The 12,129-nt window shown below is 44.4% G+C and overlaps 1 protein-coding gene across 1 annotated transcript in view; it reads right to left on the bottom strand.

Moving 5' to 3' along the window:
- GPC6 (glypican 6) overlaps positions 1 to 8,636 on the bottom strand; it is a 1,085,358-nt gene extending 1,076,722 nt beyond the window's left edge. Inside the window, exon 1 of the mRNA XM_082602502.1 lies at positions 8,346 to 8,636. Within this exon, the coding sequence (XP_082458628.1) occupies positions 8,346 to 8,505 (160 nt within the window). The 5' untranslated portion in view covers positions 8,506 to 8,636. The remainder of the gene's footprint in view (positions 1 to 8,345) is intronic.
- Positions 8,637 to 12,129: the final 3,493 nt, after the last annotated feature.

Raw genomic sequence — 12,129 nt, 5'->3', positions numbered from 1 at the left:
CTCTAAATGTAGTCTCCTTGTACCTGGAAATCAGGAACAAATGGCTAGATCTGCACAGGAAAAATAGCTCAAGGCGGGATGGGGCCGGGGATGGGGGTGGGGGGAGGGTTGGAATTACTCTTGACCAGAAATCTTCTAAAAACGACCCCCAAAATGAGTTCTACATACCTATAGGGAGCCTACCATATTAGCAAAGAATAATAGGGTTCCTACCGTGAAAGAAACTTAAAATGACTTTTCCCCGTTCCCCTTTAAAGCAATGCTGTGGTTTTATTTTACTGGCGCAGAAGTGCCCAGGGTAGCTGGGTTAGGCCCCTTCTGCTCCAGGCACCGGTGATTACGGATTGAAGGGAGCCAGTCACTCTCTTTCCCTTGGTCCCCCTAGTGGTCAATGTAGACATTTGGAAGAACGCTGAGGAAACAGGATCGGGGTGCGCAGTTTGGAAGCAGCAACTCTTTCTGGGTGGAGATTCCTCCCCAAGGTCAAGGCGAGAAATAACACAAAATCATTGCTCAAATATGACTGTCTCCCCTGACAAAAACGTGTACTTAAAACCACATTGAAAAAAAAAAAAAAAAAAAAGCTTCCCTGGTGGCGCAGTGGTTGAGAGTCCGCCTGCCGATGCAGGGGACACGGGTTCGTGCCTCGGTCTGGGAAGATCCCACATGCCGCAGAGCGGCTGGGCCCGTGAGCCATGGCCGCTGAGCCTGCGCGTCCGGAGCCTGTGCTCCGCAACGGGAGAGGCCACAACAGTGAGAGGCCCGCGTACCGCAAAAAAACAAAACAAAACAAAAAAACAACAACACATTGAATGCACCCAGAATGTGGCCCCCAGAAACTCAAAGGATGGTGCCCAGACCAACAGCATCAACGTCACCTGGGAACTTGTTAAAAATGCAAATTACAGGTCCTATCCCAGAACTACTAAGTCAGAACATGTGGGGATGACCAAAGCGTTGGCCTTTAACAAGGCCTCCAGTGATTCTGACGCATGATAAAGTTTATGAAGCACTGCTCCAGACCACTGGCTCTCTTCCCTAGGTGCACATCAGGATTACTTGGGAAATTTTCAAAAGAAAGGAAGAGAAGTGAAGGGAGAGAGAAAGGGAGAGGGAGAGGGAGAGGGAGGGAGAGAGGGAGAGAGGGAGGGAGGGAGAGAGGGAGGGAGAGAGGGAGAGAGGGAGAGAGGGAGGGAGGGAGGGAAAGTACCCTTCCCAGACCAATTACATCAGACTATCTGAAGATGAAGCCCAAGTGCAGGTATTTTTCTTAATATCTCACATGATTCCAGGATAGCCCTGGCTCTTTCCAACTCGAAAGAGCCAGTTGTTAAATTTTCTGGAATTTTGTGAGCCAGTCGTTGAGCTGTTAGTAGCTTAAGATCGGTCACAGTGGGAGTATTTAGACCACAAAAATTGGCAAATGCTACAAATCAGGTCTCTCCACACACTACCCTCCAGAGAGCCAATTGTTTAACATTTATCAGTTCACCACTGGCCGGAGTTGAGAAACACTGGTTTAAAGCAAGAATGCCAAATACTTAACTCAGATAGTCTGAGTCATTCCTCTCAATTTCTCTGTTACCCCTAAGTTCCTTATTAAGATTATTATTATTATTATTATATTATATATTATTATATTATTAAGATTATGAAGATTAACCAAGCATTTCAGTGGCCATATATGTGAGAAAGGTGACTACCAGCCTGTCTTAGGGTATAATTGTGACTAGTTCAGATCAACAGCCATAGTCCTTTTCCTTTCTCTTCCAAGCATGGGCATAGGAAGCAATTCTGGAATGAGAAAGGTGGGTAAATCTGCTGGGGGACTGCTGAGGCTAGTCTGCCTCATCAATGGAGAGATGCACATGGGAAGAGATGGTCCCTTTCTATGTCTCTGGGCATTGCCCCTTTGCCTCTTGGTACTCCAGCAGCCATCTTGTTTCCATCATGGCCCTGACCTGGATGATGGATGGAATGAGGATGGAAGAGTCAAAAGATGGGGAGAACCTAGGACCGGGTGATACTGTTACCTTTCTACTTTCTCACTCCTAGAACTGCTCTATGTTGGGACTTCTTCATATGTAAAATAAAGGCTCGCAGTGACCGTGTAAACTGGAACTCCTCTCATGCTTTCAGGGCCTTCTTTCCATAAAGGCAATGCGTATGCCCTCTTCTTCCCCACCGCCTTCTTCCTGACTCTGTACTCACGCTTCGGATCCCATCGCTCTTCTTCAAGGAGGCATTTCCAGAACCCTGTGATCAGAACATGGGATCCTATATTTTTTCCATTTTTTAAAATTTTTTCTTTTTATTTCTTTACTGTGGCCGCACCTCCAGGCATGGGGGGATCTCAGTTCCCCCACCAGGGACCTGAACCCACACCCCCTGCAGGGGAAGTACGGAGTCTTAACCACTGGACCACCAGGGAAGTCCCCACATGATCCTACTGAATGCTTTCCCAGTGCCAGGTACCCTAGTGCTGTGCAATTTTCTCAGCCATTCACCGTTAAAGGTGCCCTTAATTTCTGCTTCCCTGCTGGGATTAAAATTCCCTGGGGCCCTATAGCCAGTCCCTGGCATGGTGACTTACACATAGTAGGTAAATAAGAACCAGTTATTGGAAAAATGAAAAAAAAGTGCCCAAAAGAAATGGAGAATAGGTTATAAAAATAATAACCTGAATAGTGTAAATGTGGAATCAAATTTCTATTTTTCTTTGTTACTAACTGGTGCATTTGTTTACAAATATTTTTCATCCAGGGTTATTAAAAACTCTTAAATATTTCCATCCAGGATTATTAGAATTTTTAAACCTTTACCCAAGAGTTAGCACTATGAAACCCTTTATTTACAAACATGCCATCCAGGGAGTCAACTACACTTTCAAACGCTCTCATGTAAATCACTAAAAACTGAGTAATACTGGAGAAATCTATGAAACTACTTAAAGTCTCGTTGTGTGCCAGCTAAAGAATTTAAGAGAGCAGAATTTGGTCTGCAAAAGGATATAAGCACCAAGTTTGAAATATTAATTATTCTGTTTATACTGGCAAGACAACTCTAAGTCACCTTGCTGGCCTTGCTAGAAGCCTTCTGAGAGATGTGAACTAAGGAGGAAAAAAAGTCTTATGATGTTACTTTTGTAGGTTTGAATATGAATTAAGACTAAGCTAATGAATGATTTTATCAATAATTCCTTTACTACAGTTTTTATCCTAAACTGATATTTCTACAAAAATCTAGTGACTGAATGGTAGGTCACTTTGGTTTAAAAGGACTCAATTTTATATTTTGTTAAGTGTTCATAATACTCACCCATAATTGTAAAAGAACACTAGTCACCCTCTCACATAAATTATAATGCAATGTTTATACTACAGTATTTTAAAGAACATAACGTTGTATATTTTAAATCACCTTTGATAGTGGCCTACATTTCTGCTCACAAGCTATTATAATGTGGCACAGTTAAAAGATACAAGTTTTATGTAAAAAATTATATCAGTCAACTCAAATGAACTCTTATTCTCAACGATGACATATTATCTTCTAATTAAATCAGCTAAGATAACTCTGTTTGCAAGGATCATTCTAAAATTAATCCCCAAATCAAGAGTCTAACAAGTGGTACTCCTAATAGTCCAGATTTTAGATTGCTTTGATACCTGGAATTAATGTGAATCTTTTAGTAATCTAGTGACTTGACAAATCATAAAAAAAACATTTGAAGTTCCGCTAACTCATTTCCACCTCACAGTGTTCTTCGAAAGGATTTTAAAGACATCATCTAACTAAACAGAGGGCAAAGAAATCAGAACTCTGTGAAGCAGGCAGCTAAATGGAAATTAAATTATTTATCCCAAACTAGGAGATTTAATATGTCTCCAAAAGAGTAAGACTTACCAAACACTGTTTTTTCATTTATGTTAATGTGATATCTACATGTAAAATTGAAAAAAGAGTTGGGTTAACAGCAAACGTATCAAATAAGTTGGTTTGCTGGGGAGCAGAGGGAGGGAGGGCTTTTCCCCGGGAAGCCCACCAAAAAAAGGAAAGGACTGCTGGACGAAGGCCAGACAAAATGAAGCATTACATATTTTGAAATTTGAAAACAATAAAGAAAGACTAAAAATGTCACTAGTATATCAGTGGAATATAAGAGAATTTTTTTAATTTTAGACTTTGAGACAGATTTTTAGATTTTTGAGATAAATTGATATTAAAGAGATGGGAGAGAATTTACTGCTTTCTTAATATCCAGCTATAGCCCGACTCTCAAAATACCTGAGATAGGAAAAAGGTGGCAAAGTAAATTATTGAGAACAGAGTTAGTTATATGTTTTTCCTAATCTGTGGGGATAAACTTCCCTCCTCCCTCTACCGCCATGATAATTTCCTGGAGTAAGTTTTTTTGGACTAACCCAATATTCAGAAAGTAGGCCCAGTATATTGAAAAAAACCCGACACATGTTTTTACTTTCTATCTTTCATATAACCACATCTATACAATGATCGGGAAAATGCACAAGTACACAGACAATTTAGTGGTGGTAGCGTAGCCAATTCCAGAGAATATAAAATCCAAATTCAAAGTGATTTTGAAAAATTGTAGATGTTGCAAGTAAATAGGAAAATACTCAGCTTGAACTGTGAGTGAATGCATATGGTGATTGATAATACCAGGCTATAGATGTATTAGATCAAGAAAGAATTGATTTTACTTGCATTCATTCGACAAATACAGAATGGCAGTGGGCAAGGGGAAGTGGATGGACTCCAGTGCCTGGGGTCAGAGCGCCTGCGTTTGAATTCTAGCCTCATCACCTGCTATCTGAGTCAACCTTGGGCAAGTTAATTATTTGTCTCTGTGTTGCTCGGTCTTTTCATCTTTAAAATGGGGATAACGATAGCATCTAAGTTATTAGAAAAAGTCAATAAGACAATGTTTAATGTTTTTAAAGTAGGTAATGTTTTTCAGATAGGTGCCGGGCACATAGTGATTTCTATATAAGGGATTGTTAAGTAAAGTTGCGGTAGATAAATGAAAAACATTAACCTGTAAGCCAATAAATTACCACTAGTCAGCACCACATGCATATTATAATTAATGACTCCAAGAAGGCTCCAAGCATAAAATAGAGGCACCGTAAGCATAAAACAACATTCCCGGAATTGCCCAGACTTTTAAGCAGATGCTCTTTTCAGTTGTGAGTTCCTTTAGAAGTTTAGCACCATCAAGATGAGTTGGATTGGAAAATGAGATAATATTTCTGATGCTGGAAGAAAAACTGGCATGTTTCACACTGACTTTTGATCAGAATAACAGTCCTAACAAAGAACTTGATGCTACATGGCTCAATATCTTCCCAGAAGATAGAACAAGAGAAAATAAGCAAGCACACTTTGAAGGCTTTTGGCTAGATATCTGGAAACATTTTGATACCACAAAAATTACTAAGTATTAGAATGGATTGCTGAGAGGGGCTCAAGAGTCTATTCCTTTGGAGGTCTTTGAAACAAGGACAGATAGTCTATCTGATCTGCCTGGGATGGTTTAAAATCAGGGCTGAGTGAAGATTAATGGTACAAGCTGCCCCCTGAAGGCCTCCTCTTTCCCAAACACTCTCTGAGTCGAACTTTATATATTACCCATCACAGTCCCTCATGTGTTGAGTCTGAAGAACTCCCTTTTATCCTAGAATGGAAAAGGGCACACTATTTCACAATTGTGAGTTCTGAGTAAAACTTTAATAATGTCATGATGAGACATAATGTCCTTATTACTTCTCAGTTATTTTACCAGGCAAGCTACCTGTAAATATCTTTCAACTAGAAACAGCTCTCAAGAACCTGAAATCTGAACAGCAGTTCCTCTAAATTCATGTTCCCTGACAGACTAACAGCACATGCCGTTTCTCAAGCAAACCAGTCAAAGTCCAAACAAGGCATAGGATGGAAAGGAGTTGAAGGGAAGGATAACCACCATATACTAGATAATTAAAAGTAAATGGTATCAGGAACAAGGGAACAGAGGAAGGGTGTGTTCATTTAATAACAGGACACCTAAGTGATCATTCCAATAGCAATAGGTAGCACTGAGTAAAGTTTACCTTGAAACAGTGTTGGTCCTTAATATACAGTTATCTTTCAATTCATTTCTTTTCCTATCAGATGTGCCTCTGACACCCCAGTGACCTAGAGCTTGAGTATTTCCACTGGTACAAAGGACAGGAGGGTTTAGGCAAACTCAACAGTGCCCTTAGTCCTAGAAAGTGATTGTAACAAAAGTGCACACATTTTAGAAATCCATAGCTGATTAGCAAGCTACGTTATTGTCAAGGGGTGGAGAAAAAGGGGGAAAAAAAAACCCTCTGTAGTTAAAACTCTACTGAAGGATTTATTTCAACCACTGGCAATGTTTCAGGAAAGTCAATGGGGCCTACAGAAATCATACACAGCGAAAACCTTCCCTCTGATAGGAAGGAGATTTGCCTCGTGGTCAGGATGAACTGTAGTCTCCTGAAAATCCCATTATCCACTAAAGAATACTGAAGCAATTTAAAAATACTTAACTCTTGTCTTCTTTGAGATATCTTATCTGAAATCATGTTGGGAAATATGTGTGTTTAAAAGACAGTTTGAAAAAGCCCAGATGAGAGGAGAAAAAGTTCCTACAAGAAGTGATCCATACTCTAAACCTTTAAAAAGTTGAATTCCCTGAGATTGGGGGGGGAGGGGAAAAAAGCAAAGCTGATCCTTATCAATTAATTAAAAAGAATGAAATAACAGTAGACAAAGGGGAAGGAGAGTTAAGAAACTTAAGGAGCTGCGGGGGCAGTCGCTCTATTCACTGATTAACAAATTAAGGAGCTCTGGAAAAGGGAGAAGAAGTGACAGGGAGAGAAAAGTGGTCTTATAATTCACCACAGGTTCCGCCTCCGACTCACCAGAGGCTGCCTATGTCTGGCTCAGAATTAAAAAAGGCTCCCTGTATATAATGCTCGGCGCTGTTAGCGTGGTGTATAAGCTGGTTTTTTTTTTCAATGCCTGTATTTCTAGAAATGTGCTCATTCCGGTGTGAGTAAAAAACCCCACTTGTAGAGTTTGTGGATCAACCGCAATAAAACAGCAATCCCACTACGTCTCGAAACCGTGATGTTTTAAGATCTCTGCAAAAATGCTTTTCCTCCAGCGACCAGTTCTTTGGCAAAACGCAGAGAGGCTGGTGGAAATCCAGCGTTTTGACTCGACCCTCCGAGGACCCTGAGGACTCCAGCTGCCGGGTGTGAGCAGCCCGCGCCCCCGGAGCATCTCCTGGCCTCTCTCGCGGCCACAGGATTACCTCTCCCCAACACGTTTCATTCACCGAGCCCCCGACAAGCTCGGGTTCGGTTGGAGCTAAGAGCCGGAAAACACGCACCCAGGCTGCCGCGCAAGTTGTCGGAGGGGCTCTCGGTGGAGGAATGCCGGTGGCTGGGCACGCGGGGGACGCGGGGTCCCAGGAGCCCGGGACGAATCCACCAGCGAGCCACCCGCTTAAGCTGACTCGGCTTCCCAGAGCGGGCTGCCGAGGCCGCGCTCAGGACGGGGCGCGGCGCCGGGTGGCCGGGGTGTCCCCGAACCGCGAGTAACCAACCGCAATCGGGGAAGCACTGAGGAACCGTAACGGGAAAGCCCGCCCCAAATCTGAAACGGGCAGCCCACGAACTCCCCAGACCAGCCCGGAACCGCCGACGTCGGAGGCCGAGTCCCCCGGTGGGGTTCCCCCCCCACCAAGCCTCTCCCGCCCGCGGCCCGGGCGCCGGGCGCTCTGCCTCCCCGAAGGTCAGGAGAGGGGACCGAGGGGCGAACGGAGCCCTCCGCGTCTCTCCACCGCCCCCGCCGGCGCGAGGGCGGGAGCGGAGAAGGCGCCACTCAGACTGTGGCGCTGGGCAAACTGCGGCCGCAGTTGTTCCAAGTTTGCCTGAGCGAGCGGCGCGGGGTGGGCGCCCCGCTCGGCGATCTGCCCTCGCGCCGCGGCCGCCCCGGAGGGTGCCGGGCTCCCCGGCCCGCGCGGCCGGGGCCAACGACGAAGGGGGCGCGAGGGCGCGGGAGGGAGGGAGGGAAGGAGGGCGCTCCCGCGTGTGCACACAATGAGGCAGCCGAGACGCACACCTTCCCCAGCGGGAGAAGCCGCGGGAGCATCCGCCGCCCCGCACAGAAGCGCGGCGGCCGGGAGAGCCGCGACAAAAAAGTGAACACCAACAACTCAGCAACAGGGGGAAGGCGGAGGGCTTCCGGAGGCGCGGGGGACGTGCGGCCGCCGAGGGCTGCAGCGGCCCGGGCCGCGCGCCCGCGCTTACCTGCTATCTCCTGGTAGGGGATGTCCGCCAGGCTGAATCCCTTGGCACCGTACGCCTGGCGGACCTCGCCGCAGCTCCGAGCCTTCACATCCGCGCCGGCCGGGAGGGACAGCAGCAGCCCGGAGAGGGGAAGAATCACAGCCCTGATCCAAGAAGGCATGGTGCAACATGCAAATCCAGCTCGGTGAACCCCGGGACCCGTGCGCTCTTCACCTTGCCCCTCAAGCCGAAAGCCCGCCAGAGCCGGCGGCGCGCTCCTCGCCGCTGCCCAGCGTCACCCCCTTCCGCCAGCCGAGGGGACGAGCCGCGCAGCCCTCTGGACTATGCTCAGCAAACTTTTATAAGCCTGATGGAGGATGGCAAGCCAACCAGGGCTGGCTGGGAAAGCACCCGCCTTGCTCCTCTGGCCCCCCAGACCGAAAACGGTACAACAAAAACGAAAAAGAGGAGGAAAATAAATGTTTAGAAAACCACCATGGGGGTTGAGAGCTGCGATCCGACTTCCGAGCCGCGGAATTATCTAGCGCGCGGCGAGCTCGGCTCGCGGAGTGTGCGGCGAAGGTGGGGACGCGCGCCGGCTCTCCCGGGAGGGAGATGGACAGGCGACCGCGGGGGTGTGCGCGCGCGAGTGTGTGTCGGTGTGAGCGCGGGGTTCTTGGGGCTGCGTGTGCGTGGAGGTATGTGTTGGGGATATACGGGATCCAGGGGAAACCTCAGCTTCACACAGGCTGAGGGAGCCTGTGAGAGTCCTCCTGAAATAGGAAGAGAGAAATCCTGGAGACAGACACTGGAGGCAAGAGGGAAGGAAAAAGGAGGGGCGGGAGAGAAACGTGCTACACATTGCACAGCCGAAATTCGGAGGCCGAGTCGAAGGCAAAACCTGGGCTGGATTTCTTTCTACTCGGTAGAAGAAGGGAGGGAGAATAAAAGGAAGGGTTCCTATTTTCTCATTCCCTGAACATCCTTCATGCTGATCCGAAATGCTCCCTTTAAATGCCATAACCAAGTCATCTAGACACAAAAAGCATTTTGCAGTCATTAACTTACGTTAGTAAACTATATTTTTGTGGACGTAAAGGACAACACAATTCCAATTGTTGCTCTGAATATGAGAAACAATTCACGACCTACTGAAACCCAAAGCCAGCGTAGAAATGAACAATTATAGGGGAAACGCAAACAGCAGGGCACAGTCACTCCTCTAATTGCTGGTCTCATTTCTCTTTGACTTTGTTTTTATTTTGTAAAGGCACTTCAGGCACACATTAGAGACCAGTAGTTTTTCTTATTTTCAGATTTTGGGTTCTGGACTCAAATGTCCCCCTTTTAAATTTCAAATATTACATACCCTTGGGTCAAAAATCATGATCTTAGGTTTCTAGTGTGTGGAGGAACAGGAAAGCTAAGGAGAAGAAGCAGAACAAAGAAACAGTGAGAACATGAGAGCAGGGGTCTTTGGGGTACATGAAGGAAGATATTGGGGAGGACAGTGAGGTCTTCCTTCCCTCTCTTCAGATACTCTCACATACTAGACTTACTGTTTTCTTCCAAGTTAACAGAACTCCCAAGTGGAGAATCAATTCACTTATTCCTTCCTGTCTTATACTCAAGTTCTGTGAAATGGGATAAATATGAAAATTCTTATCAATCTTCTTATGTTAATGAACTCTGCTAGGCAGAAGTATGTGTTGAAACCCAAAGCTCATGCAACTACTGAGGTAGTTAAATCCAAGACCAAAATAATTAATTAATTAATTAATGTTTAAAAGATGATGCTTACTTGTATGGCTGTATGTATTTAGGTCAGCACATTATTCAGAAATAACTATTGGGTAATGTCCAGCTTTTTGGAGCTTACCTATAAAGCTACGTTTTTCAGATGACAGCTATTACTGACCAGAATGACTCATGAAATTTGTCATTCTGTTTATCACCATCACAGTCATAATCATCTTCATCATCATTACAACACATCAGGTACCTCTTCTTCCTCTCTTTAATTAATTCCTTCTCTTTTACTCCACCAAAAAGACTCCTGGGCTTCCCTGGTGGTGTAGTGGTTGAGAGTCCGCCTGCCGATGCAGGGGACACGGGTTCGTGCCTCGGTCTGGGAAGATCCCACATGCCGCAGAGCGGCTGGGCCCGTGAGCCATGGCCGCTGGGCCTGCGCGTCCGGAGCCTGTGCTCCGCAACGGGAGAGGCCACAACAGTGAGAGGCCCGCGTACCGCAAAAAAAAAAAAAAAAAAAAAAAGACTCCTGAGTTTAAGATCCAACCTGATTGAAACTAAGGAAATGCTTAAAAATGAGGTTCTCTTATTTACAATTTGATTTTTTCTTCTTGAAAACTCCATAGCTAAATATATCTTTCTGAAAACAATCACATATTTTTTCTCAAAATTTTAGCACGTTTGCCTTCGTGATATTGTACTAACTGGCAGACCTTAACTGACTGCACTTATTTCCCTCAAAGTCTGAAATCAAGATGAGAACAAAATATACTCTAGTGTCTGTGGACAAAGGATAAATTGGGTAGGATTAGGAATTGCTATAGCCAAGTCATTATTTCTATGATATTTGACATGACCTTCAACCTTCTGTTTCTGTCAGAGCCAGGTGGTGGGCATTTCACACTCCAAAGGAAGGGGGTAAATACAGACATAATTTATCCTCTCATCTCGCACTGGGACTCATTGTAATTTATCCTTACTCTAGCAGTATATAGCAAATAATACAATAGAAAGGACACTTGAAGTGGAGGAAAAATAGGTAAAAACATAGTATGTATGTTTTAAATTATTTGAAAATAAATCATGAAGTATTTAATGAGCATTCAATGCAACTGTACAACACTAGGTTATTGTACGTAGCTCCTACACTTGTACCAAGGCTAGTATGGAAAAAAATATAACTTAATCAGACGTAGATTAGTTTAATCCCATCAGGAGGGTGAAACAATTTAAGGTAAGTTTGTAAATTAAATCAGACCAAAGAATTAAGTAACTTGCTTCACTGGTGCTCTCAAACCCTGTGTAGTCCACTCACTGAGGAGTATAGCACTGTATGAAGTGGTGTAAGAAATAAAGTCAAACTTTCCAGCTAAGGGCAACAGCAGAGCCTAGATGAGGTATTGGAATGAGACTTGAAGGTCATGGACGTTTATAGAAGAGGCCTGACTAGAAAGATGAGAACTCATATTAAGGAGAAGTTGGTGTTTGATTTTGATAGGAAAAAGAAGGTTAGCTGAAGGACTTGAACCCTCGCAGTAATGTTTATATTGTACATAATAGGGAAATAAGTTAGAAGATGAAGAACATCAAACCAAAGGAAGCAAGCACATAGAAGCAAGAGAAAGGTAAGTAGAAGAAACACACAGAACTCTGCCACAATGGTCAAGATTTCAGGTGACTGAGACCAGAATAGGAAGATAGTAAATGGAAAGACAGTGAAGATAAATTTTGCAGAAAGGATTAGGATGATTTGGTCCTTGGTTCAATACACACAAAAATTATTAAAAATTTATTTTTTAATTGTTAGTCTATATACAGTGGAATATTACTTAGCCATAAACAGAAATGAAATTGAGTTATTTGCAGTGAGGTGGATGGACCTAGAGACTGTCATACAGAGTGAAGTAAGTCAGAAAAAGAAATACCATATGCTAACACATATATATGTAATCTAAAAAAAAAAGGAAAAAAATGGTTCTGAAGAACCTAGGGGCAGGACAGGAATAAAGACGCAGATGTAGAGAATGGACCTGAGGACACGGGGAGGGGTAAGGGT

This window comes from Mesoplodon mirus, assembly GCF_964341445.2.
Source record: "Mesoplodon mirus genome assembly, chromosome: 17".
Taxonomy (NCBI): Eukaryota; Metazoa; Chordata; class Mammalia; order Artiodactyla; family Ziphiidae; genus Mesoplodon; species Mesoplodon mirus.
The sequence above is the reverse complement of the archived record's forward strand: the minus strand, read 5'-3'. Positions and strand labels throughout refer to the sequence as shown.